This window comes from Sitodiplosis mosellana, unplaced genomic scaffold, assembly GCF_009176505.1.
Source record: "Sitodiplosis mosellana isolate CC-2019 unplaced genomic scaffold, AAFC_SMos_1.0 Smas_scaffold_4, whole genome shotgun sequence".
In the NCBI taxonomy this organism is placed as follows: domain Eukaryota; kingdom Metazoa; phylum Arthropoda; class Insecta; order Diptera; family Cecidomyiidae; genus Sitodiplosis; species Sitodiplosis mosellana.
In genome coordinates, this window is record NW_022595247.1 from 213,989 (window position 1) to 239,035 (window position 25,047).

Below are 25,047 nucleotides of genomic sequence, written 5' to 3' on the forward strand. Positions count from 1 at the left end.
TATAGAACGGAGTGCGGATAATTGAATTTTTTACGATATTCGGTTGTTTTGACCATGACACAAACATATTTTTCTGTCATTATCCATTCATCATTTATTGAAAATTATTTGTATTTCTCTATGGACTTTTACATGTTTTTCTTGGCAACAAATGTTGTAATTGAAAAAGTATTAGCCACATTTAGCTCAAGCTGATTCATTATTCAATAAATGGCTCTATGACACAGAATGGATAATAAGAGTATTTGATCATTACTATGATTAATTCAAGAATGTCTTATAAAATGAAAAACGTAAGAAAGGAAACGAAGACGTCCAATAGATTTAACGAAAGAATTTTATTTCAAGTGAAGCGATAACACACACTTATTTTATCGATAGAATATGTTCGAAAATACGTGCATTTTTCCTGAAAAAGCAAAACAAGTATCGAAACTCAACTCCAATTATTCTTTCTTTTTTTCCTTTATATTTCGATGCCAAGCTTATTGACGATGCAACAATGTCTGATTGAGCAATGATTTCTGGGCCGCTTGTCGAGCACTTTGCCGCACCAAAGACAATTTAAACTGAAGCAACACAACCAAATAAGTGGCCATAAAAGAAATATTCTGAAGAGGGAGACACAAAGAAAAGATTCAATTTTTCTTGCCAACAATTTTTAAAACAAAGAAGAATAGAAAATACCGATGTAATGAGACTCCTGTTAATATCAGCATATTGATCCAAGTTCATAATCGGTGGATTCTTGTGAATGGCAATCAAAAACATTTCAACTTCCTTTTGGGTCGCTTTGTCCACTGCCGTCAAGTTTACATTCAGTAAACGTGTTTGGAATTCCAGTCCAACCTACGGGATTCGTTATATCCCTTTGTTAGATTTGTTTTTTTCTTTCAATTAATTCGATTTGCAAAAAAATCAAATCAATAATACGAACCTTTTCGCTGGCGTCTTGTGCCTTATTACAAATGATAAAGAGTAAACTCATGCAGTAAAAAACGATGATTACCAGGCCGAGCTCTTTAAAAGTGACTCCATGGTCAAGAACTTCACTCATAACGCCGTACAATGCAATGACCGTTGTGAAGAAAATAATTAGAACATAAATGCCGTACATATTGGAATAGGCACGGCCGAGCTGCTGCATCATGTGCGACAGATCAACCCACAAATGTCGATACTTGGTTAAACTCTCTGATGGCCTTGGCAGAACCAATGCTTCTTCAATTTTCGCCGCTAGTAGTTTGCTGGCCGTCGAGAAGGCGGTCGTGTTCAAAAACCACAGGCAACAAAAGCCATTCAACATGGCAATGATGGGTAGATAGGCGAAAATATGCCAAAATGTAAAATCTGGCTGAAAATAATACTGAGATAACATCATTACGATGGCAATCAACCAGCTAGCAACACATCCAACCCAAGACATTGCGGCCAATTGCTTGAAAACAATTGGCGTACCAGTCACTCGAAAATACTGTAGCTGATAGTTGGTCCACATATTCTTGAACTTCGCCACTTCAGATCCATTGCGCCAAGCTGCAACTGGCAATAAAAAGTGTGGCGACAGCAAACTTATGAAAATAACATTGTAGATAATCTCATCGAATCGTTTTGATGACTTTAAAAAATTCTGGATTCGTGCCTGCAACGTGTATACTACGAGAATGGTCTGGCATCCATAGATGAAGTAAGCCCATAAGAACACTTTTGATTTCCAATGATAAGTAGTTCTCGGCATCTTTTCACCTGAAAATTTTTATGCAGCATTTTTTTTCGTTGATAATGTTTTGTAATTTTTGGTGATCAGTTTTCAATTCGTGAATGACAACTGGATGAATATTTGCAATTACCTGGTGCGCTGCGTCTAATTGGCATAATACCCATGATTTGAAAGAGCACCAACAAACTTGCAGTCGTTTTATAAAACGAATCATATTCATCCAACAAATCAACGTCTAATTCAACTTCTTTTGGTCGAATATAAAGATGCGTTGGACTGGAATTATCTGTATATTGAAAATTTTCCATAGAATAATGTGTTATTTTAAACGTTTTTTGGCTAAATTGATTTTTTTACAATTTGAAGTTTGATTTTTCTGAATGAAAGTACAGATAAACCCCGTGTATCATCTCCACTTGTATTGTTTTTTACATTGAAGGGCGTTGCACGCACCTCAACATTCACAATACAAACTCAATGCGAGTGGAGACGCCTTATGAAAAATGGCACAGATTGCTAGTGCTAAGGTTTATCTGTACTTTCAATAATGCTTTTTTTCATCTTAGTATTTTATTTCATCGATAATTTCCTTCATTTTAATTTCTTTTCAAACTCGCAAAATTGGTGATAAAAACAATGTGCTCATAAAATAGTAAAATAGTAAAATAGTTTTTTCACCCAAACCTGCGTGCAGCTGTTCCAATTTTTCTCGGTATCTTAATTCGTCTTCAAAGAATTGACGTTGATTTGGATTAAAGACACCAAGTGGTCTGTCTTTATCGTCGTCGTTATCGTCAGACATTTCTGAATTGCACAAAAATTGAAACTCGAATGCCATATGAAGATGCATACCTCCGTGTTTTATACCCTTGTCTCGACAAGGTTAATGGAAAATCGATACTTGCATCAAACTGTATCTAGTAAGGGGTGTAAATATGTTGAATTTTTCACAATATTAGGTCATTCCAACCGCCATAACAAAACAAATATTCTGCAGATGACACGACTTGTTTTGTGTTTTGTGGTTTATCATTTATTCAATATCCTTTGTCTCTGCACTTTTACATATTTATCTTCGTAACAAATGGTGTAAATAAAATTACTTTTATTGGCCACTTCCAGACCCATATTTATTGGTCCAATCGACATATTGCTGTATGTCATCTTGTGACACACTGGCTCGAACACATTTTTGGGCATCGAGAAAATCGGTAAATGTAACCGGACGAACGCCATCAGCTGACATATTTTGCATGTCCGTGAATGAAATTGAACGAATTGGTCCCATGACTGCCTCTTGGCATAACACTTTCATATCGGCACCACTGAATCCATCGGCTCGAGTTGCAATCTCATCAAACTGTGATTCAGTTATGACGTGATTGATTGAACTGAGTAAACTGTACAAAATTTCTCGTCTGGCCGGATATTCGGGGAGCGGAATGTAGAGACGCTTCACAAATCGACGTCGGGCTGCTTCGTCCAACTCTTGCGGCCGATTTGTTGCTCCAACTATCAAAATTCGATCCTTTTCCATTGTTGATGCGCCATCTAATTGGACCAGAAATTCCGTCTGTGAAAAGAAAAAGTGGAAAAACTGAATGAAATTGCGACAATTTACACTCTGCATTCCTCAGAAGTCTTTTTTCTCAACTCTATCCATTTGAACCCAGCTGTTGACGTACCTTCATTCGTCGTGAACTTTCATGTTCACTCTCGGAGCGTTGGCACAGTAGTGAATCAACCTCATCAATGAACACAACGGATGGTTGCTTTGCTGCCGCGACTGCAAACAAGGCACGTACCATTTTCTCTCCCTCTCCAATCCATTTCGATGTTAAACTCGATGCACTGATGCTGAAAAATGTTGAATTTGACTGTGACGCTATGCATTTACCAATCATAGTTTTTCCCGTGCCAGGCGGACCAAACTATTTGAAATGTGTTTAATTTTATTAGAACAATGAATTGATTGGAAAAAAAATGAAACTTGATGAATGACAATGAGTTTACTCACAAGCAATACACCACGCGGTGGCTGCCGTAGGCCTGTGAAAATATCCGGTCGAAGAATTGGTAGCACAACGGCTTCTTGAAGCATCTTTTTGGCATATTCGAGTCCGGCAATGCAATGCCATTCTGGAAAGCAAGTTCATTATTGAGTTAAACTTATGAATCAGAAAACATGAATCCTACGGGAATGACAGTCAAACGGTTAACCATTTGCTCTCTTTTCAATGACACTTACCAACTTTATCACCTTGATCGATAATTTCGTTCATAATCGCTTCAATCATTTTTGGTTCGACATTTTTCAGGCTTGGATGACTTGCTTCGATTCCATCCAGCCCTGAAATCTCGTTGGTTTCATTCGAACTCGCCGAACGGTCAACATAATTATCTTGATTGGCAAACGGTGGAACGAATTTGTTGGTAACCGTTCGACGGCCGCCCAATGAACGTCTCAAGCCTCCACTTGGATTCACGTTGTACGTCATGTTGTCGTTTTGATTGCCACCACCATACTTTTTATTATATTGAATGTTAAGCTCATCGTTTGCCGTAATAAAATCATTTCTCGCTGCAAATGCGTTCGGTTCATTTCTTTCTTGTCCTCGGTTTGGCAAATTGGGTGGTCGTTTGAAGAAATTGTTGCCTCCTGTGTCATCCGTTCGACGTTTCACTCCACCATATGGATTGAATGCATTGGAAGTGACTGTTTCAGCAGGTTTGAAATTGTTGGGCTGATAATTCGGCAGTGATGATGCTTGGTAATCCGTAGCTCGTACATTGTGACTGGACCATTGATTGCCACTTGTACTCGGCGCTTGGAATTGTTGATTGTTCGGTGTATTTTGATCTAACGCTTTCTTCCGCTTGAAATTCATATCGAATACCAAATCACCGCTTTCATCGACCTGCATTTTTACCGATCTAACTGGTTCGCCACTGTTGAACTTCGGCGGTGGTTTGTTTACAGTCAAAGTGGGCCGCTTCTTCATCAAATTGAAAAACTTGTCCAGATCGTCCAACAGCACATCATTTTTGCAGACACCTTCGCATTTCTTTGATTTCAACAACTCCTCTGGATTGGGAATGTTTAGTGAAGACCGAACTGAACCGGGTTCTATTTGTATATTCAACTTTTTCATCATTTCCTCGCATTTTTTCACATGAACTGGAGCCGATTCCTTCACGTACTCAGTCAAATCATCCGATAGTATTTTGCAAGTCGTGTAGTCGTCATAATTTCTGTGTGAATAAACTAAACAGAATTGAAGTTGTGTATAATACACCAAACAATGACAAGGTTTACTTACTGTTTACAAGCCTCCGCATACATTTGCATGTTTATGCGTCGCATTAAATGCGCTCTTCTGCCTGGATCCGTTTCATTGTGCAGTTTGGTGATGTCGTCTCCACAAAATTTCAGGAAATCACTCGTTTTTTTCCGCTCCATCGTTATCGATCAACAAATTGTTTGAATGCAACGCAATTTCCAAACAGAATTGTAGCGCGCTTCTGCGAACCGGTATTGAAATGTCAAATGCGAGCCCATCCGGTTTTGACAGTTCGACAAACAACAGTGGCGCCAGTTTGAATGTTTCGACGTAGAAATGTCATGTCATATGATCAGATATGATTTGTAAGTTTGCAAACATTTGTAATTGAATGAAGAAACTATAATTGTTTTAAAAACAATATTTTTATTACATTTGTGAAGAAAAATGTTTCATTTTCTTTTATTTATTATTATTTATTTCATACTTTCTTTATTTAATTGCTTATCGTTTATTTATTTTTTCGTCCCATTTCAGAAAGAACAATTTATTCAATTTAAACGGACTTGGAGTGAAGATATCGTTAATTCTTTCTTATTTTTCTATCGTTTTCATAAGATATTTTGTTTTCAGTTGTCATGCGATTAACATATCTTTGAGTCTATTTTAAAAATCTACATCGATCTTAGTGCAACAGTTTAATTGTTGTCAAATTCATGGACAATAGCTTCTGCTCGTATTTTAACTTGATTTGCAAGATCTTCGGCGATATTTTTCGGCACGATTGGTTCCAAGATAGAGCCAATAAACTGTACCAAAACATTGATTGGTGCTATAAGTGGATTGGTTGGCACCACTGGAGGTGTGTACACTTCTTTACATACACCGTCAATTAGAGCAAATCCAATATCACAACCTGGTTGAAGTGGTACTGTTATCTCTTGAACCTCAGATGCAGCTGCTGCTCGTTCTTCCAAATCCATTTCATCCTCTGGATTTTTGACTACTATCCGATCTTTGTTGCTCAAATCAATTATATGATTGAAATATTCTTCAATTAACTCAAATGATTGCTCATTCATTTTTCGTGTTGCCTCTAATACCTTTTTAACTTTGTCTGCAACTTCTTCTGGTGTATTTGCATCGAAAACTTTTTGAGAAAGAAAAGAGAAAGAGAAGTGGTGATTTTATGAAAAGTAATATATTTTATTAGAGTGTTGGCAATTCATCAAACATATTCAGAGATACAATTTTAAAAGGTTTTCTGTACGGAAATTGTTACTCGACCAATTAGAGCAGTGGAAAAATGAATTGATATTCTGTTATAGATGCCAATGTTGAAGATATTATATGTGATGCGATGATTTAAGCTGTTTTACCCGTTTCACTCAATATTTCATCATTTGAAATGTCCAATGCCCGTGCTTCTGGTGCTGGTTCTTCAGCATCCTCTGGTTTTTCCGACACTGTTTCTTCGGCTGGTTTCTCGACTGGTTTTTCCGACATAGTTTCATCTGATGGCTTCTCGGTCATCGTTTCATCGGCTGGTTTCTCTTCCTCCGGATTTTTAACTGGATCCACTAGCTGTGTATCGTCATTTTGAGGCTCGTCTGACAAGCCAGTTTTTTTGAACTTTTTGATAAAGTGTTGTGGTACGGCTTTAAATTTCTTCACAAGATGATTGATGGCCGCTTTGTATTTTGCAATAGCCGAATGAATTGGATTAAGAACAGTCTGCGGAAGGTGTAATTTTTAGTGATTAATCACATCATGTAAAATGCATTTTATCTTTCAAATGTGTTGATTTAATGATTCACTCACTTGGGTGTTGAGAGGAACTAGAGTGATTTGTGGTACTTGAAGTTGAAATTGTGGTAGTTGAACTTGTGGCAGTTGAACTTGTGGCAGTTGGATTTGTGGAATCTTTTTTCGGCCCATAGATTCCGGTGTCACATCTCTGGAATTAATTTTTTCTACATCTTCGTTCAATACGTCGACGTATGTACGAACCAATTCCATAGCATTTTCATTAACAGATTGCAATGCGTCTAACATGACATGCAGTACTTGAACTTTATCCTTTTCGCTCGGAATGGAAAGAGGCACAGAATCAGAAATGGGGATAATAACCGGAGCCACTGTTTAGTTAGGAAACAATATGCGCAGTGCGCATGGTTTTGCATTATTTTTCATCTTTTTTTACCGTGTGCCATGAACTAGGAATATTTGTTAAAATTCTTTACCTTTTTCACCTTCCACCAATGCAACGTTTGGCACGATAATGTCTTCGTTCACAGCTTCGGGCACCACATACAATAATACGGGCTGATCAACCGAGCGTCCATTGACGGAATAAATAATATCTGTTAGTGTGATAACTAACAGAAAAATCGCACTATTTTTCACACCAATCATTTTGATTGCACACAAAAAATAAATATTTTTGAAACGAACTGCCTCTGGGGTCAGCTCAAAGTGAAATGTTGCCAGGTTGAGAGAGACACTTTGCTTAAATACCCGAAAAAAATCATTTGATAAACTAATGAGGAAATTTCTTAGCCTGAGGTTTATAGCCCGTGCATTTGATTTGGCTTGACCAATTGTCACGTAGTCTTATCAAGTTGGCCAGAAATACAAACAATCAAATTGATTGCACCAAAAATTGTATATAAATAATATTTTGTGAACAAAGGGAGGCCCGTGGATATGTCGATTGAAATTCACAAGAATCAAGCCTACTATCTATCTCCTGTTGGCAATTGATTTTTTCTATTATGAAAACATCGCTTATCTAACACACATTTTTTGGTCACCTTAACAGTGGCGCTAGCTGGGTACTAAACATTACCATATTCCCATAGTGCGTTATTGTTTAAATCAATAATAAAATGCGTCATTAACTATGTGATATTCAATAGCGAGAGAGATAACAAACCAGAAAAATCTCTAATGATCAAAACAGTGCATATTACATACTTCGTGGTAATACAGGAAATAAAACCACAACAATAGCTATTTATTTTGAATAATTAGTTGTTGGAGTAGAAGAAAACACCTAGTCAGTATTGAATAACCATATGTAATTATGAGTGCAATGACTCTTCGTGATTGTCAACAAAAGACATTAGGATTTCTTACCTTTTAATCTAAAACCATTTATTTTGAGAAAAAGTTATCTAACATTTTAAAGAAAGCATTAGCTTGCATTGCTCTAGTTAAAGACGATCCACAGAATAGGATAACGAATATAGAAACATTAAAATACCGAAAATGATGTGACAAGTCATTCAAAAAGAAACATTCCTTTTATAATAATTTAATTTTTGGAACAAAAATTCAGTCATCGAAAAATAACTTTCTTTGAAAAAGCGCTGATAGCATTTCAACACTTCTTCAGTTTTCCCCGTGTTCTAAGGGGAGTGTCTATCAATACCATTGTCTCAATATAAATCATCGTGCAAGGAATAATCCAATTCTAATCAAGATTTCAATTACAAGATTTATGGTGTGGGCAATTGGGCATGCAATCAATGAGTAATTTGAAAAAACCCCTTCATCGTTTTCCATATGTTTAAATTCCAAACATCTAAACAATTAAATCCTAATTGTGAATCAAAATGTCTAGCGGCTATAATGTAGCGGTTGCTTCGCGATAAATGGCAATGGTGACTATAGTCATGCGTATGACGAAGAAGGCGGTTCAACTATATCACCGAATGTGTCAGCGATCATCGTGAATTTGATTTAATTGGTTAGCTTGGGTATTTCTATAAATGTTTTCGATCAGATGCGAAGGCAAACTTCTCCAATTTTTTTTTCTCACATAGGAAATGAATTTTAATTTTTATAAATCTTTTTTTTCAGTTTTGGCATATATGATTGACACACGTGGAATAGCATTTAGTCTAACATTCGGAGAATGCACGACGTTTGGATTATAACGTTGAAACATTTTATCGGAATCCACTAGCAAGTTTTCGGTTGGGTCATGGGTAGTATCGTCATTTCCATTTGATTTCGCCGAAATCATACCGGAACAATTAAGAGAATTTAGTACGTCATGCTGCATGACTCTTGCATATTTATGGCCATTGAAATTTTTAACTATTCACTTTATGCCATTTTAAACTGAAGCTCTCGAATTGCATGCTATGAATATATTATGGATTCAATACAATAAGCCATATGTTAAATTCTACCAAATTCGAAGAAAAAATTGAAACAATAGGAAATATGGTTCATTTCGGTAACGGTTATTATCATTCAAGTCAGTATAGTTTGTAAAATATATGAAAAGTTACAATTTATTATCACTCATTGTACATAAATTATAAATTGCTATTAATTTTAACTATTTAAATCTATTTTCTTTCGTTTTATTGCTGAAAAGTCTGACGGCATTCACCGTTAACCTTTACGTCGCATAATTTATCAGAATCCGTTCCAACGCGACTATCTAAATCGATTATTGGCGCTGCCAATGTCGTTGTCGTCGTCGTCGATTGTGTTTGATCTTCAAAAACGATGGTTTGATCGTTGATGGTTTTATTTGATTCTTCTTTCAAGCTTCGGCTCTCTAAATTCCTTTCTGTTTGATTAACATTGTCACTGGCCAAGTTGATTTGTGTGGTTTCAATTATAGTTTCTGTTGAATCTGTTGCGGTTGTTTCTGTGGAGCTTGACTCGGTGGAATTTGATTCAGTTGCGTTCGATTCAGTTGAACTTGGTTCATTGGTGCTTGATTCGGTTGAGCTTGATTGATAAGTACTCGATTCGGTTGAAACTGATTCTGTGAAGCTTAATTCTGTTGAACTTGTTTGGACTGAGCCCGATTCAGTTTCTGGTTTTGCCGTGGTGATTGCATCATCTTTTTTACTCGCGGTTTCGTTGATAATCTTCGTGCCTGGTTCATCTTTTTCAGTAGTTGTTTCACTTCGTTCTTTCACAATTTGACTATTCAGTTCCAATTCGATTTTCTCAACGATATTTTCACTTTTCACATTTGGTTCATTCAACTCAGTTGTTGTAAATTCTGGTTTTTCTTCTGACTTCTCGGTGGTAGTGGTGGTGATGGCGGTGTTAATTTGTTCTTCTTTTTTGGTCGTTTTTTCTTTTTCTTCTTTTAAACTACGGCTTTTGTCATCGGCTGCGAAATTATTGATCACCTTTCTGGCATATGATGCGGATATTTCCACTTTGCCTTCATAACTTTTGGCACTATTCAATGACCTTGCGCTAGCCTTTTCTATATCACCTTTCGGTTCACTTTTACTTTCAGACATCGATGTACTGACTGACACGGAAACTGATTTCTCGATGCTGGCTCCGTGAACTGAAATCATCAGTACACACATCAATGTTGTTGCCAACAGACAAATTACACTCTTTTGCACGCACATTTTTTTTTTCTCAACTTGACTCCTTCAAATTACTGAGCTATTCAACAGAACGACCCTTTCGCGAGCAACATACAAACTGAAATGCCAACGGCAATCGAGATTACCACCGCTTAAATACCTCCAGCAACATTTAAATTCAATAATATTGAATAAAAATGTATATAAAATTTAAATGATCTATAGACGATGAATCTACAGCAGCCAGAGTCTACCGGTTGGGCATCCAAACTTTTGCGAATCGCCGAAAAAAAAACACTCGAACAGAACTTGTTATCATTTTAAGTGGCTGCGGTTACATAATTCTCTTTTTATTGGTTCAGATGAAATTGGGTAAGCAAATTTCTTCGATTCATGGTCAATAAATTGGTGCAATACACATCACGAAGAGCTCAAACTTTAAATTAACTATTATTTGCTGTGTGGTTTGACTCTAGTCAAGAAAACAAAAATCGTTGGCATCATTTAAAATAATTTACTCCGAAAAATCATGACACATACACATCGGTTATGTAAATCGGTTGGCTTTTGTCACAAGTATTCGTCACCGCATGAAGAGATTTCGATAGTTGTCAACAGGTGTAAATCAATCTTGAATAATAACAGAATTCGTTCATCACGAAAACACGCACCGTTATAGTCGGTCGTCGCTGCGATGCTGAGCGAGTTTGAACAAGCAGACAAACTCGGTCACCGAATGCAAACAAAATCTTCCAAAACATTCCGTTGGGGAGCCAAATGCGATGACTTGAATTTTTTTTACAGATTTTATCCACCTATGAAATGGTTATCTTATCTTTTCCATATTCATCGTCATGCAAAATTGATGAATTGATTTACGTAAGTCAATTCGAATCGAAACAATTTTAATATATTTCAAATTATTAGCGGTTCGTTTACTAAATCATTATCGATATTTCTTCACACAAAGTTTCGCGTTTACAAATTCAGAGTATAAATAGATTTTTTTTTTTTACTTTTTCACAGACCGGTTTTTTGAAACGCATTAAAATTACTTCGAAAAACATTTATATTGGCGAACATAAGTTCTTAGTGACACATAGTCAAATGATCATTTTGACGTCAACGCCAAAGAAGATAGATTGTCAAAAAGGGAAACACGAGGATCTTTTCGTTGGGATCACGTGTGTTCATCGAGAGTTTATAATTTTAACCTACACACGTTTTCAGAGAAATATTTACCTGTATTTACGTCAGGGGATAAAATTTCTTATCGGTTCGTTGGCAGAATATTTCTTAGAATAATCAAGATATATCTCGTTCGATTTCTTTCATGGATGAAATTAAAAACATAATCAGAGTAAATCACTTCGGATCTTCAACACGTGTTTCTAATTGTAGACTATTCAGTTGGTGAAATTTGTCCAATCTTTCACTTGTCTAGTCTATGATAAAAATCCATATTTTTATAAATAGCAAAATGGAAAGTCCACTCAAATTTCTTTCAATATTTTACGCCAAAAAACTGGTTTCAAAATCTGAAATGACTTTCCCTGATCTTAATTCCACCATATGAAAGAAACTATTTGAATATCGTAAACCATCCAAATAGTAATATAGTTCCAATTGTAACATAGTCTCAAAATAAACCACTTTTCTAAGAAAATACAAATAAGTCATTTATTCATATCGGAAGATTTTTTCGTGTTCTTCTCAAATATGATATAAGAAACAACAGTTACCCTCCAAAGATTTGCAGAAAATAAGTCTATTTCTTCAATTGTTACAATTTAGACTATGTTACAATTTGGATGGTTTACGATACTGGAATATCTTCGAAAGAGTTTGAATAGATGAATCGATTGGCCAACGAACTAAAATCAAACTCGTTTGTCGAAATCGTTACGAGAATCAGCATCAAACTAGAATTGAAAACACAAATGAAATGCATGCAATACGTTTGAGGCTCATTTTTATTCTCATTTTTGGTTTATAAACGATGATAAACCCGTACAGTTTGAGTGTAAATTGATAAAGTTTTGTTGATCAATTTCTAATGAATTTTTCAATGGACACGAGAACGAATGACACCGAGCTGATCAAATGCTTTTGCAATATATTTTTACTAAACTACTAAAATGGTTTACTTGTAAACTTGATTCAAACATCGCGAAGGCTAAATTATACAATTATGCTATTTATCTGGTGTGTCGCTCAGTGTTTATTGCTGTGAAATTCCGGAATTGGTTTGTCCCAGTCGAATTTATCACTCAAATGTCCTCTTATTTGCACTTGATTGCATTTTGCGATTTCTGATGTTTGGGTAATGTATCTCTTCTGTCGACCGCCTGAATTTTCTGACATTTTGCCATTTGATCCATCGGTTTCTGTTTCTGTTTCTTGAGAAACTGAGCCCGCTTTGAAGCATCCTCCTGTTTAAAAATAAATAGCTTTGAGTTATGGGCCAATTTTATAGGAGCGAAAACTAATAATAGAATACAAATAAAGAGAACTGTTGAACTATTACAAAAAGTTATGTTTTTTTAAAAGTGAAACTGTATACTGATGCGTTAAAAAAATGTTACCTTCTTCCGAACAAGACATTTTCCTTCAAAAAGAAGCTTCCAAACACAGATCCGACTTCAAACGAGACCAAAATCAAAATGTGATGAGCAAAGAGAAACTTTCTGTTTAAATACCTGCAACAAATTATAAATTTCAATGGAAAAACGATGAACTAAAATCCAATATATTTATTGGGAAAAAAATTCAAACCTGCTTTCACACAATGGTTGGCGACGTTGGAATGTCCAGCTCGGAAATACTTTTACAGGTATTTGTGTGGGCACCTCACCATATGAGCATTGTGAAACGTAAAAATTACACGTACATTTGAATACAGAAAACATAACTATGAAGAATGAACTTTTCTTCGGAATGAAAATACTTTTTTAATGATTTAAAAATAGTAACGAAACGTGACACCGCACGAGTCAGAAAATGGTTGAATAAATCATGTTGTTTGAGTAGAATCGTACGCGTACCGCTCGAGTGTGATGTGTAGAATCAGTTGGTTGATGTGAGCACATCCATTGACGCTGCCTGTTTGATTTAGGGCTCATGTCTGGGCGCGTGAATAAATCACACAGTCAACTTTGTTGAACGAATTTTGGCAAGCTGTTATGTTAGCTGTTACAATCTAATACACATTCGATGACGTCGAAAATAAAACAAATGACGGCAAAAATAGGTGGAAAATTTAAATTTTTGAATTGTAGCGTGGACACGTTATAATAGCACACAAGAGTGTAATAATGATAATAATAATAATTAACGCTGACGCAATGTCTCAAGAAAACTTTCACGCCGAAGGAAAACAATAGAACTCGAAATATTGTTACCATATGGGCAACAGACAGTTGAACAACCGTTAATTTATGATAACAGCTTATTTGAATGATGGTGCCTTCCTGAAGCTACGCGTTTTATTTTTAAAGATGATAGGACTTATTTACTTTGCGAAACCTGCACGAACTCTCTATCGAATGGTCGATAGAAACAAACATGTGTTTTAAGATTGCTGAGCATCTCAGCATTTCGTAAGGCACGGATATATCCGAGCATATCGACGACGCATACTGTATAATACAGCGGCGTGTGTATCTACGTGCAGCCGCAACGACTCGACCGATGTGTGTTCAGTTGATGTGGCTGCACGCAGCAACAACATACACATTCCGGTCGAGTCGTTGCGGCTGCGCGTAGCAACACACGCCACTGTATACGTCGTCGATATGCTCGGATATATCCGTGCCTTACGAAATGCTGAGATGCTCAGCAATCTTAAAACACATGTTTGGATAGAAATTGGTAGTTCAATACCACGTTGAATTTGAAACCAAAGCGATCAGAATGAAAATGTGACTTTTTGAGTTTAATACATAGATCTGAAACAAAAGCGTAGAACAACAGATTATATTACATTTGAAAATTGTGCGTAAGTGCGAACGATGTGTCATGAGTTTTCGGTATCGATTTTCGATCCTGGTACAGTATTCGGTGAGCTAAATGCATTGATGCTATCGCCACATCAAAATTCACGTTCCTAATCACTTAATTTGCATTGTATGCAATTGCCACATGCAAACCGATTCGGTTAAAACGGAACTGCAGACGAAACGCTTATAAAAACGCAACAACGCAAAGCCAACTATTTAAAACGGCACATGAAGTCACACGGATTTCTTTCTCTTTTTTGAAAGGATTTCACTATTTTTGTTTTATTTGCTGTTTTGTATCGAACGCAAAAGGTTGCATTTTCTCCTTAACCGCTTTAATTTAACTTTTTTTTTGCTTTCTATCTGAACCTTGGAGTGTGTATATTTGGTGAGTGTGTAGTTATTTTCTCCATCATTCTTCGTGTGTTAATGACATGTTTTGAAAGTGTGTCGTTATAGACTTACCGCCATAAGGTACGATCGTTGACAATGTTCCTTCATTTTCAAAACCAATCTTATCAAACGGTAAAAAGGTTAACAAACGTCATTTTCTTACAAAATAACGTCGCATCATTGCGCGTGCTTTTCAAATGCGAAAGATGAGTGTTTATATGGTAAAATCAGAGCCAGATTTACCCTCGATTCTACGAAACTGTAAACAATTTTACATTTGACTGCTAGTCAAAAACATTTCACATGACTAACGATTAGCTGAGCCAAACCATTTCGTCTGTGCGATTGCATGAAACATTTCACACGCATTTAGATTACGAAATTATATTGTAAATCAAATCTCCACTTCACCTACACCAAAAAAAGCTAAGAGCAACAACAAAATTGTCCTCGTTGTCAGGCATCATTATTCTGAACGAGTTCCATTGTTTTTTGTCAGTTTTGTTAGAGTCAGCTGAGTGGTATATCACTCTTTGTCAAATCTTTCAAGACACTTCTTCTCCGTCTACATCTGTCAGGAATTCTACATTTGTCAACTGTGTTTTTCCAGATTAAATTTCGCCTATAAAACCACAAAATTTGGCCAGAAATTTTAATTGTTAACCGGCAAGCGATCGAAGCTCAAATAAAATTAAAATATAAGTTGGCTAAATAATTTCGAGTTTTTTGTGTAAAGTGATTTGAATTCAAAAGGTTGAAAATGTCGAAAGGTGATCCGATAACTGTGCGCCAACCAAGTGCAAAATTTCAATATCTTGTCGCACTTGTAGGTAATGAAAAAAAAACTGGAGAATTAAAAATGTTGGGAAAAGAAAGAACAAATTAAATAAGTTGAAAAATTATTCAAACTTCTTATGCAATTCATTCATATTTCCGAAAAAAAAATATCTGTTAAATATATTCCAGTGAATTTTCTAATAACCTTTTTTTGATTGCAACAGTTAATATGCTCCCGATGGGATACGGCGTGACATGCGGCTGGGCGGTAAGATAAATTGAAACTCACAATCATTTTTGGTTTAGGACGCAATTGAATTTGAATTTTTTTTTTGTAACAGAGTCCCAGTATAGTTCTTTTGACATCCGATGAAACACCACTGCCATCGGGCAAAATTACAATGGATGAAGCCTCGTGGATTGCTTCGCTGATCTGTTTTGGAGCTTTGATTGGAAATATTCTCTTTGGCATCATTACTAGCAAATTTGGCCGAAAAATTCCATTAATTATTCTCACGATTCCAACTGTAATAAGTTGGTTGCTGATTTTATTCGCTCAAAATGTGTATTACTTGTATGCATCCAGATGGTTGAATGGATTCGTGGGAGGTGGGATATTTGTGATCGTGCCTGGATTTTTGTCAGAAATTGCTATCGATCGGTAAGTGTTAATCACCTGGTTTTGGTTTTTTTATTGCTATTTTTAGCTCAATGGTTAAAAAAATGAACAGTCATTGCTTAGAGTGAAAAAAGATCTAAATTCTTTAAAATCAAAGGATTGAAGGTGATGATAGAAAATATGAAGAAATATATAAAACTATTGGGTGTGGGAATTAATTTTTTCGATTTTTTTAAAATTTTCAATCATTTATTTGAATACCAAAATGAAATTACATTTCAATCAAAATATTGTCCACCGGAAGCGATGACCTTCTGCCACAATGTGTGCAATTCACGGATGCCTGCCTTAAAAAATTCCTCGTCTTTTGAGGCTATGAATGCATCGAGCCAAATTTTGATTTCTTCAACTGAAGAGAACCGCTCTCCGCTCAGATGGTTTTGCATCGATCGAAACAAATGGTAGTTGGAAGGAGCCAGGTCTGGACTATACGGGGCGTGAGCCAAAACTTCCCATCCGCTATTTTCCAAGTAGTTTTTAACCGATTTCTCAATATGTGGCCGAGCATTGTCATGTAGGAAAATCAATGTCTCTTTTCTGGTCTCCCATTTCTTTCGTTTTTCTTTGATAGCTTGTTTCAAACGTATCAATTGTTGTCGGTAGAGAGGCCCATCGATGGTTTGACCACTTCTCAGCAGCTCATAATACACCACTCCCTCCTCATCTCACCAAATACACAGCATTACCTTGTCGCCGTGGATATCTTGTTTTGGCTGTGATGTTGCTGGCTGGCCGGGCTTAACATAAGATGCTTTGCGCTTGGGGTTATCGTAATGAATCCATTTTTCGTCACCAGTGACAATTCGATACAGAAAACCTCTTTTTTTGTACCTAGCGAGCAGCATTTCGCAAGTCACCAAACGCCTTTCAGCTTGCGTCGGTGTCAATTCATGTGGTACCCAATTTGACAACTTGCGAATGAAACCAAGGGCCTTTAAACGATATCCAACTGTGCTTCGGTCAACATTCAATGCTCTGGCAAGCTCATCTTGAGTTTGACTTGAATCTTCATCGAGTAATGCCTCCAATTCCGCATCTTCAAACTTTTTTGGCTGGCCGGAACGTTCCCGCGCTAGAATCACCACTTTTGAACCGTACAAACCACTGTTCACATGTACGTTCCGATGGAGCATGCTCACCATAGGCTTCCACCAACATTCGATGCGATTCAGCCGCAGTTTTCTTCAAATGAAAGCAAAAAGTTAATGCTTCACGGAAATGTTGCTTTTTCGGTACAAAACGATATTTAAGGCGCAAAAAAAATTGGTCATTTACACTTCGATGAAATGATAGATGGTGATTTTTGTAGTTTGACACTAGACCTCTCATGCGGAAAAAAAAGTATTGCCCGATACAACCATGCAAAGTTACGCCATCTTTTGAAAAATCGAAAAAACTAATTCCCACACCCAATACATAATTTCAGTGTTCGAGGCTTCTTGGGTTCAACATTGGTTTTAACCTGTAACTTCGGCATATTGCTGGCTTTCGTTTTTGGCAACTACTTTGATTTCTACATGACTCCAAAATTCGTGATTATGTTGACAATCGTGTGTGGCATCCTGCTGTATTTCTTCCCAGAAACACCATCGTTTCTCATCAAACAGAACCGATTGTCTGTGAGTTGCAAATCAAATTTTTATTTACCCCCATTTTCTCATTCATTTTATACTCTTCCTTTCAACCCATATGTTTTCGATGTTTAAATTTTTTATTACTTTCTTTTCCATTTGAAAAAGGAAGCGGAAAAATCGATTCAATTCTATCAAAATTTGGGTGCAAAAGATGGGGACTACGAATTGGTTCAGTCAGAAGTGAGTCGATTGAGAAGCGCCCTTTACAGTGAAAAGCCTGGAAAATCGGATGAATCAATGAAATTGTCGGATTTGATACAGACTCCTGGACGAACAGCGATGTTGATCGGAATAGTTCTGGCACTGCTCAATCAGCTGTGCGGATGCTTCGCCATGTTAAAGTGAGTACCTGATCGAGAGGTAGACACGCGATTCAAGATTTCAGAACATTTTTAATTGATTTGGCTTCTCGTTATGGTGTCCTCTATGCGTCTGGAATCAAAGTCTTAAATAAATTGTTTTTTTTTGTTCGTTATACATAGTTATACCGCCAACATTTTCGAAGAAGCTGGATCTAGTATGTCACCTAATATGTCGGCCATCATTGTTGGTATAATTCAGCTTTTGGGAAGTTATGCGGCATCAAATCTCGTCGATCGAACGGGTCGCAAGGTAAGACATTCAACAACTCCAAAAGTTTGAATCAAATAAATCGAAGTTTTTTTCGTTTCAGTTCTTGTTCGTAGTATCGTCGATGGGCATTGCTTTTGGTCTAATTACCTTAGGTGTGTACATGATGTTGAAATCATGGGGTGTTGAGGTCAACACCTTCAACTGGATCCCAATCACAAGCTTCTCGTTTGTGATTTTCATTGCAAATTGGGCAGTGATGTCGTTGCCTTTCCTTGTCATCTCAGAAGTATTGCCCGAAAAATTGAAAGACTTCGGTACATCGTTCTGCATGATCATTTTATGGTCAACCGCGTTCATTGTGATCAAATTTCTACCACTTCTGACTGCCACACTTGGATTTCATGGGACGATGTTCTTGTTTGCCGGAGTTTGTTTGTCGAGTGCGATGTTCATCATTTGTCTTATGCCCGAAACAAAAGGCAGAAGCTACGATGAAATCATGAACTTACTCAAATAACCTTGAAATGCGTTCAGCTTTTTGATAAGCTTTCAAGTACCAACTTTTCAGTATGTAGTTGAATTTCTTAAGACAATGTAAATAGTAGTAAATCGATTCCATCAGAAACAAACGCACAATTTATAATATTTTAAATTCAATTTTAAGCTCATTTTAATTTTATCATTAGAATTTACCACATTCCCAAGAGTCTTCTCGACGAAAATGTCTTCTTTTGGAAGAATGAAATAAAGGAAAGTCGCCACTTGACAAACATTGTATTTTTTCTGTTCCTATTTTCGAGCCAGCAGAATGACGCACGAGTGCGATGATATGTCACTTTTGTACTGTGTCTGCACCTTTGAGAGAAATGTTGGTAGTAAAACTGCACATAGATTTGAAAGATCATTGATCCAAAAGCCTACACATCACACAAACATAACTATGGAGAAATTAATTTATATTTATAAACTTTTGAATGAAAATACTCTTTTATTATTTATAAATAATGACAAAACGAGACACAGCACGAGCCATGAAATGGTCGAATAAATCATGTTGTTTGAGTAGAATCGTACGCGTATCGCTCGAGAATGATGTGTAAAATCAGATGGTTGGTCGCTGACTGTTTGATTCAGGGCCTTTGTCTGAGCGCGTGAATAAATCACACTGTCAACTTTTTTGTACTAATTTTAACAAGCTTTCACGTTAGCTGTTACAATCTGATACACTTTCGATGACGGTAAAAATTAGTGAAACAATTGAATTTTAGAATTGTAGCGTGAACATATTACAATATCGCTCAAGAGTGTGATAATAATAATTGACGCTCACGCAATCTCGCAAGGAAACTTCCACGCCAAAGGAAAACAATACAACTCGAAATTTTGTTACCGCATGAGCAACAGGTGCTTGAACAACCGTTAATTTATGATAACAGCTTAAAACGATAATGATGCCTTCCTGAATAAAGAACACGTGTCAGGGACTTGTTTACTTTGTAAAACCTGCACAAACTCAATGAAAGTTGTACAACTTGGAATGATAAATTGAATTTTGAAGTTCAATTCCATGCTGAACTTGAATTTACCTCTTTTACTTCGATCATTCTTCATGGGTTAAAAGTATGTCGATGCCATCATTCATAAACAGTCTTACCTCCGTAAGATGAACTTTTCCGCACCGTTTTCATAGCGTTCAGCTTTTATTCAGATTTTGCCTAGGAAATTTATAAGAATTTTCAGAACAAAACAACAGTACGTTCATGCATTTTATGGAAAATTGTATTATGATTCCGAAAATCTTGATGTTGGGTGTGAAGATTTTGAGCAGTTCTTCAGAAACTAAACCAAAATTCGTTTTAAATTTGATCCAAATGTTTTTATCTCTTTATTGAATGAAAATGAAAAAAAATATTGATTTGGAAAAACTAGAACAAAATGTGACGAGTTGAAAAAAATACCATTTAAAATAACCACATTTTTCTTTGCCAAAATCATAACGCGTCTTTTTTAGCACTACATGAAATGTAGAGCTACTAATCTGCTTTTTTTCTAGATACTTTTTGAGTGTTGAAACCAAGGGGGCAACTACTACTACCGCATAATTCATATTAATACAATCTAATACAACACCAATTCTGATAAATTCCAAAGAATTCTGCGCAATTCAAAACAATTCCAATCAATACCGATGTTTCTAAGTCAAATTTGATGATGATCAACTTCAAAAATTGCAAATATAGGGTCATTTAGCATCTCAAAGGAATGCTTAAGCGCATAGATGTTCAATCTTATCGAAATAACTTCAGATATGGTGTTTTTAATTGTACATAGGTCTCACTTCCAATTCAATATTTCACTTCAAATAGGTAAAGGCTTTATGATACATAAAATATTTTCAAATGGAAAACAGAGCTAGAATTGAGTCTTGTAGATCAAACCAAGTCAAATATGTTCTGGAAGTAAAAATCTTCATTATGCATTCAAATGAATGGTAAATGTCCCTATATTTGCGATATTTTAAGTTGATCATCACCAAATTTGACTAAGGAACATCGGAATCGATTGGAATTGTTTTGAATTGCGCAGAATTTTTTGGAATTTTTCAGAATTTGTGTTGTGCTAGATTGTATTAATATGAAATTACGCGGTAGTAGTAGTTTCCCACTTGGTTGAAACAAATTATGGTGAATTTGAATTTTATGCTCATATTTTTTATTTAATTTAAAACAGGTGCACTAACGACAAATAAGTGCACAACATCTCAAAGCGCCAGTCAAATTTTTATTATCAAATGTTTTTTAAAAATTACATTAATTTTTTGTACAGTATTTTCTGGGTCTTGAACAGAATTAAAGTGACTTTCGATTCTATGCTCATATTATTTATTTAATTTAAACCAAAGGCAGTGTATTTCAAAAAAGAAATAAAACCAAGATCTTGTGATTCATTTTGAAAATAAATATATTACTTCAAAGTTCCTTTGATGAAATACATTTCATGTAGTGCGCCAAAAAATAGTTTGTTGTGAAACAACAAAATAGATTAAATAACTAAAAACTCAAGAATGCAGAGCGGAGCGAAGCGAAGCTCTGCGGGCTTGTTCTACATTGTATTTATATGGCCGCCCTTCAAATCCATGGAACAATGAGCGAAAGAGGGATTTGAAACTCTCATACAAAAGCGCGATTTTTTCCGATTTAATAGCAAAAGGGTGCTAAGTTGTTCCTGGGCCCCTATTATTTTGATGAAATAAATCGGGTGGGCATGATAAAACCCACCTGGGAAGCCTATTTTGGGTACCTCCCGAACAAAAGTTCGATTTTTTGAAGGTTTTTCATAGGCTAGGTATCCTAGGGTACATCTGGGGTGGCTGAAAATTTAATGGTTTTCAAGTCTAACGAAGCACAAACGTTTGGTACTTGCAGAATTTCATTTCCTATTCTGGTGTTTGAGCAATCGTGCTAACAAATTTTTGCGTACAGCGTACAGCGTACAGGGTACGACACACCCACATTAACATAGCAAAATAACCACTGTATCGTGCTTTTTGTTGTCGAAAATGGATAGAAAAATGGTTTTTTGGGGTACCTAGGTTTTGGAGTGATTACAATACTTTTACACACAACATGGGCGTGCGGAAAAGTAATAAGGGACGATCGTTGCCAATGCTCCTTCATTTGCAACACAAAATTCTTATCAAATGGTAAAAGGGTTAAAAAAATAACGTCGCATCATTGCACGCCCCTTTTTATTGCGACAGATGAACGTTCATATCTCAAAAATCAGAGCCTGATTTACCTTCAATTCTACGGAATTGTGAACAATTTAGCATTTGATTGTTGGAAAAAAACATCCTGTATGGAAATTTTGCGACTGAGTAGACAACCAATTAATTTGTGACTTTTGGCTGGCTAATGACTGACTAAAAAGAGACAAATAAATTGTTAAATACATCAAGAATGACTGATTTGAATTGTACAATTTATCTATAATTTTTCATTCAAAAAAATTGTTTTGTGTCTACCCAGGGACTTTTTTTACCGGGAGCGAACTGGTACAATGCACCAGAGTGCAAACGATATGAGGGCGCACGAGAGCGCTGAAGGTGCTCGAGCACCATATGAATTTTTTTCAGTTATTTTAAATTCAAATCAAACCAGTCAATGACAGATAGCTGAGGATGTATGCTGAGCATAGAAACTCAGCAAGCTGAGATTGGGATATTTTGACTTTGTGACGTGCTATTCAAACAAATTTATGATGGAGAGGAGTTTGGAACACATTTTCCATTACACTCCATGACTCCATCAACACTCCACCAAAATTCCACATAAATTTGCACGAATAGCAAGTCGAAAAATCCAAACGTCCCAATCTCAGCTTGCTGAGTTCCTATGCCCAGCATATATCCTCAGCTATCTGTCATTGACTGAATCAAACGAGAGATGTAAGGGCGCGAGATTCTATTGTCTCTACATGACAGCGCTTCTGGCGTTCAGGCACTTCGGCGCCCTTGGTCGATTTGAATTATATTCGTGAGACGTAAAAGAACGTATGTTTTTTTCTCGATTTATATTTTTGAAAAGGAAAGTATGTTTTCTGTTGATTCTATCTGCGTTAAAAGAAAGTATGTTGTAGCACCGTCTAGCCTCCGCGGTCCTCACGGTTTTCGGCCAACTGATAAGAGATAACAACATGGTGTCTTCGGCAAAGTTGTAGTACTCGAGATCTTCTATAACATTGCTGAAGGCAGGTAACTCTTATCTCTTATCAGTTGCGCGCAAATCGCGCACATGAAAAAGCAAATTTTGTATAGAACTTTTTTTTCTTATCATTTTTCGCGCTTTTCGCGGAACTGATAAGCGATAAGAGATAACTGTCTTCGGCAATGTTATAGAAGACCTCGAGTACTACAACATTGCCGAAGACACCATGTTGTTATCTCTTATCAGTTTCGCGGAAACCGTGAAAAACCACGAGGACCCGCTAAAAACGAACATACATTCTTTTAACCATTATTAGTTGCAATGAAACATACTTCTCTTTATTGCTACGAAGTTGGATAAACTTGCGTTCTTTTACGTCTCACTAATAGAATTATAAATTACTAAAAAACAGTTCCGTGTTTGCGTGCCCCCAAAATGAAATCCGAAAAGAAAGATAGCATTCAATAGAAAACACCAAACAAAATAATGATATCATTAGCATATAGTGCCTACAGATCCTTTTCTTGGAAGAGGGGTTCTGAGAAAAATTTCGCATACTCTTCGAAAATGCGTCTTTCAAAAAATCATGTCTGGCTGCCCTACTGTTTCAGTCAAGGGCCCTAAAAAAATTTTGCACCAGGACGCGGGCGGCGCAAAAAAAAAGTCACTGGCCCTACCCGAAGTCATTTCGGCAAATCTTCCAATATTTGAATATCCATCTGAACATTCAATAATGATAATATCGGATTTATTTTTCTTAGCGATTGTCGTTGAACAACTGAATTGAAAATAATTTTTATTGTTGTTGTCGCTTCATACATGATTGTCATAGATGATGAACAGACAATATATTTGGCTAATGTCAGCTAGCTAACTGAAAACATTCTGGCTGGCTCAGCGCTGAATTCTATGCGTTGCGTTTTTTCATCGCAATCTGTAGTACAGAAATCATATATATGGAGATTTTTGTTTTTTTCATGTACCGTTATTTGTCAACAAGTCTGCCTATGCCACTGAACATAGTATACAGCCCATAAGAAATGTAAAATTTTCGCCATTTATTTTTACATTGCCAATACATTAGTTATGGGGATTTTGGTTTTGTTTATTTTTTGTTGTTTGTAAACAAATCTGCCTATCTTTTTGCATTGCCTCTGCACATTTTCTATGGACATATACTGTGCACTATGCACAGTGACAATGCAAAAAGATAGGCAGATTTGTTTACAAACAACAAAAAATAAACAAAACAAAAATCCCCATATATATGATTTTTGTACTGCAGATGCGATGAAAAAACGCAACGCATAGAATTCAGCCGCTGAGCCAGCCACAATGTTTTCAGTTAGCTAGCTGACATTAGCCAAATACATTCTCTGATGATGAAACTAAGTAAATGACGAGTTTCGAGTTTTTTATGACGATTTTCGGTTTTTTTATGACGATTTTCGTTTTATCCCGCACAGGGCTGTGATGCTAATTATGTCTCAAGGGAACTTTTACGCCAAAGGAAAACAATAGAACTCGAAATGTTGTTACCGTATGAGCAACAGACAGTTGAACAACCGTTAATTTATGACAACAGCTTATTTGAATGATGATGCCTTCCTGAAGCTACGCGTTTTATTTTTGAAGATGATAGGGAAAACGTGTTGAGGGTTTGTTAGTTCTACCCATTGAAAATTGTATAACTTGAAATGACTAACAGAAATTTGTAATTTGTAGAATGCTGTACTTGAATTTACCTTTTTTAAACATGAGAAAATATTTAGTGTTGATAATATTTCATCCAAAAGATTGAATATTGATTCAGTACTTTCGAAGCTGAAAGGTGTGAAGATTGGACGAAAATTCAAATGGCCATTTAATTTATGCCGAAAATGGAAATTACATTGATACAGACACCACAGAAATCATTGGTGAAAATGA

At 36.2% G+C, this 25,047-nt stretch overlaps 3 protein-coding genes and 1 long non-coding RNA gene across 5 annotated transcripts; 1 reads left to right on the forward strand and 3 right to left on the reverse strand.

Annotated features, from left to right (window-relative positions):
* Positions 1-444: 444 nt before the first annotated feature.
* LOC129566629 (gustatory and odorant receptor 22-like) lies at positions 445-2,650 on the reverse strand. The gene is made up of 5 exons (XM_055442713.1): positions 2,405-2,650; positions 1,851-2,006; positions 938-1,746; positions 688-849; positions 445-611 (listed from the first exon to the last, which is right to left on the reverse strand). Exons 1-5 carry the CDS (start codon positions 2,568-2,570, stop codon positions 486-488), a joined length of 1,419 nt encoding a protein of 472 aa, XP_055298688.1. The 5' UTR covers positions 2,571-2,650; the 3' UTR covers positions 445-485.
* Positions 2,651-2,730: 80 nt separating this feature from the next.
* LOC129566653 (fidgetin-like protein 1) lies at positions 2,731-5,273 on the reverse strand. 2 transcript variants are annotated; one of them, XM_055442752.1, is made up of 5 exons: positions 5,041-5,273; positions 3,969-4,972; positions 3,738-3,859; positions 3,406-3,651; positions 2,731-3,293 (listed from the first exon to the last, which is right to left on the reverse strand). In XM_055442752.1, exons 1-5 carry the CDS (start codon positions 5,178-5,180, stop codon positions 2,826-2,828), a joined length of 1,980 nt encoding a protein of 659 aa, XP_055298727.1. In that variant the 5' UTR covers positions 5,181-5,273; the 3' UTR covers positions 2,731-2,825. The 2 variants fall into 2 exon arrangements, with proteins under 2 accessions (XP_055298727.1, XP_055298728.1); XM_055442753.1 differs by having other exon boundaries at positions 3,969-4,985; positions 5,041-5,265.
* A 7,040-nt stretch (positions 5,274-12,313) lies between these two features.
* Positions 12,314-13,172, reverse strand: LOC129566661 (uncharacterized). The gene is made up of 3 exons (XR_008687757.1): positions 13,134-13,172; positions 12,944-13,057; positions 12,314-12,790 (listed from the first exon to the last, which is right to left on the reverse strand). It is a non-coding gene; the product is annotated as an uncharacterized LOC129566661 (long non-coding RNA).
* Positions 13,173-15,528: 2,356 nt separating this feature from the next.
* Positions 15,529-19,166, forward strand: LOC129566643 (facilitated trehalose transporter Tret1-like). The gene is made up of 7 exons (XM_055442739.1): positions 15,529-15,579; positions 15,751-15,794; positions 15,868-16,187; positions 17,632-17,824; positions 17,945-18,180; positions 18,322-18,451; positions 18,513-19,166. Exons 2-7 carry the CDS (start codon positions 15,756-15,758, stop codon positions 18,927-18,929), a joined length of 1,335 nt encoding a protein of 444 aa, XP_055298714.1. The 5' UTR covers positions 15,529-15,579; positions 15,751-15,755; the 3' UTR covers positions 18,930-19,166.
* The last annotated feature ends 5,881 nt before the right edge of the window (positions 19,167-25,047 follow it).

Excerpts from the sequence above, each read along its gene's own strand:
- LOC129566643 (XM_055442739.1), top strand. The coding sequence starts at position 15,756 with ATGCTCCCGATGGGATACGGCGTGACATGCGGCTGGGCG. Across the intron at positions 16,188-17,631 it reads TCAGAAATTGCTATCGATCG|TGTTCGAGGCTTCTTGGGTT; the intron begins GTAAGTGTTAAT and ends ACATAATTTCAG. Across the intron at positions 17,825-17,944 it reads TCAAACAGAACCGATTGTCT|GAAGCGGAAAAATCGATTCA; the intron begins GTGAGTTGCAAA and ends CATTTGAAAAAG.
- LOC129566629 (XM_055442713.1), bottom strand. The coding sequence starts at position 2,570 with ATGCATCTTCATATGGCATTCGAGTTTCAATTTTTGTGCAATTCAGAA. Across the intron at positions 850-937 it reads CACAAGACGCCAGCGAAAAG|GTTGGACTGGAATTCCAAAC; the intron begins GTTCGTATTATT and ends CGAATCCCGTAG. Across the intron at positions 612-687 it reads ACAGGAGTCTCATTACATCG|AATATTTCTTTTATGGCCAC; the intron begins GTATTTTCTATT and ends CTCCCTCTTCAG.
- LOC129566653 (XM_055442752.1), bottom strand. The coding sequence starts at position 5,180 with ATGGAGCGGAAAAAAACGAGTGATTTCCTGAAATTTTGTGGAGACGAC. Across the intron at positions 3,860-3,968 it reads CGATCAAGGTGATAAAGTTG|AATGGCATTGCATTGCCGGA; the intron begins GTAAGTGTCATT and ends CTTGCTTTCCAG. Across the intron at positions 3,652-3,737 it reads CACCGCGTGGTGTATTGCTT|TTTGGTCCGCCTGGCACGGG; the intron begins GTGAGTAAACTC and ends CATTTCAAATAG.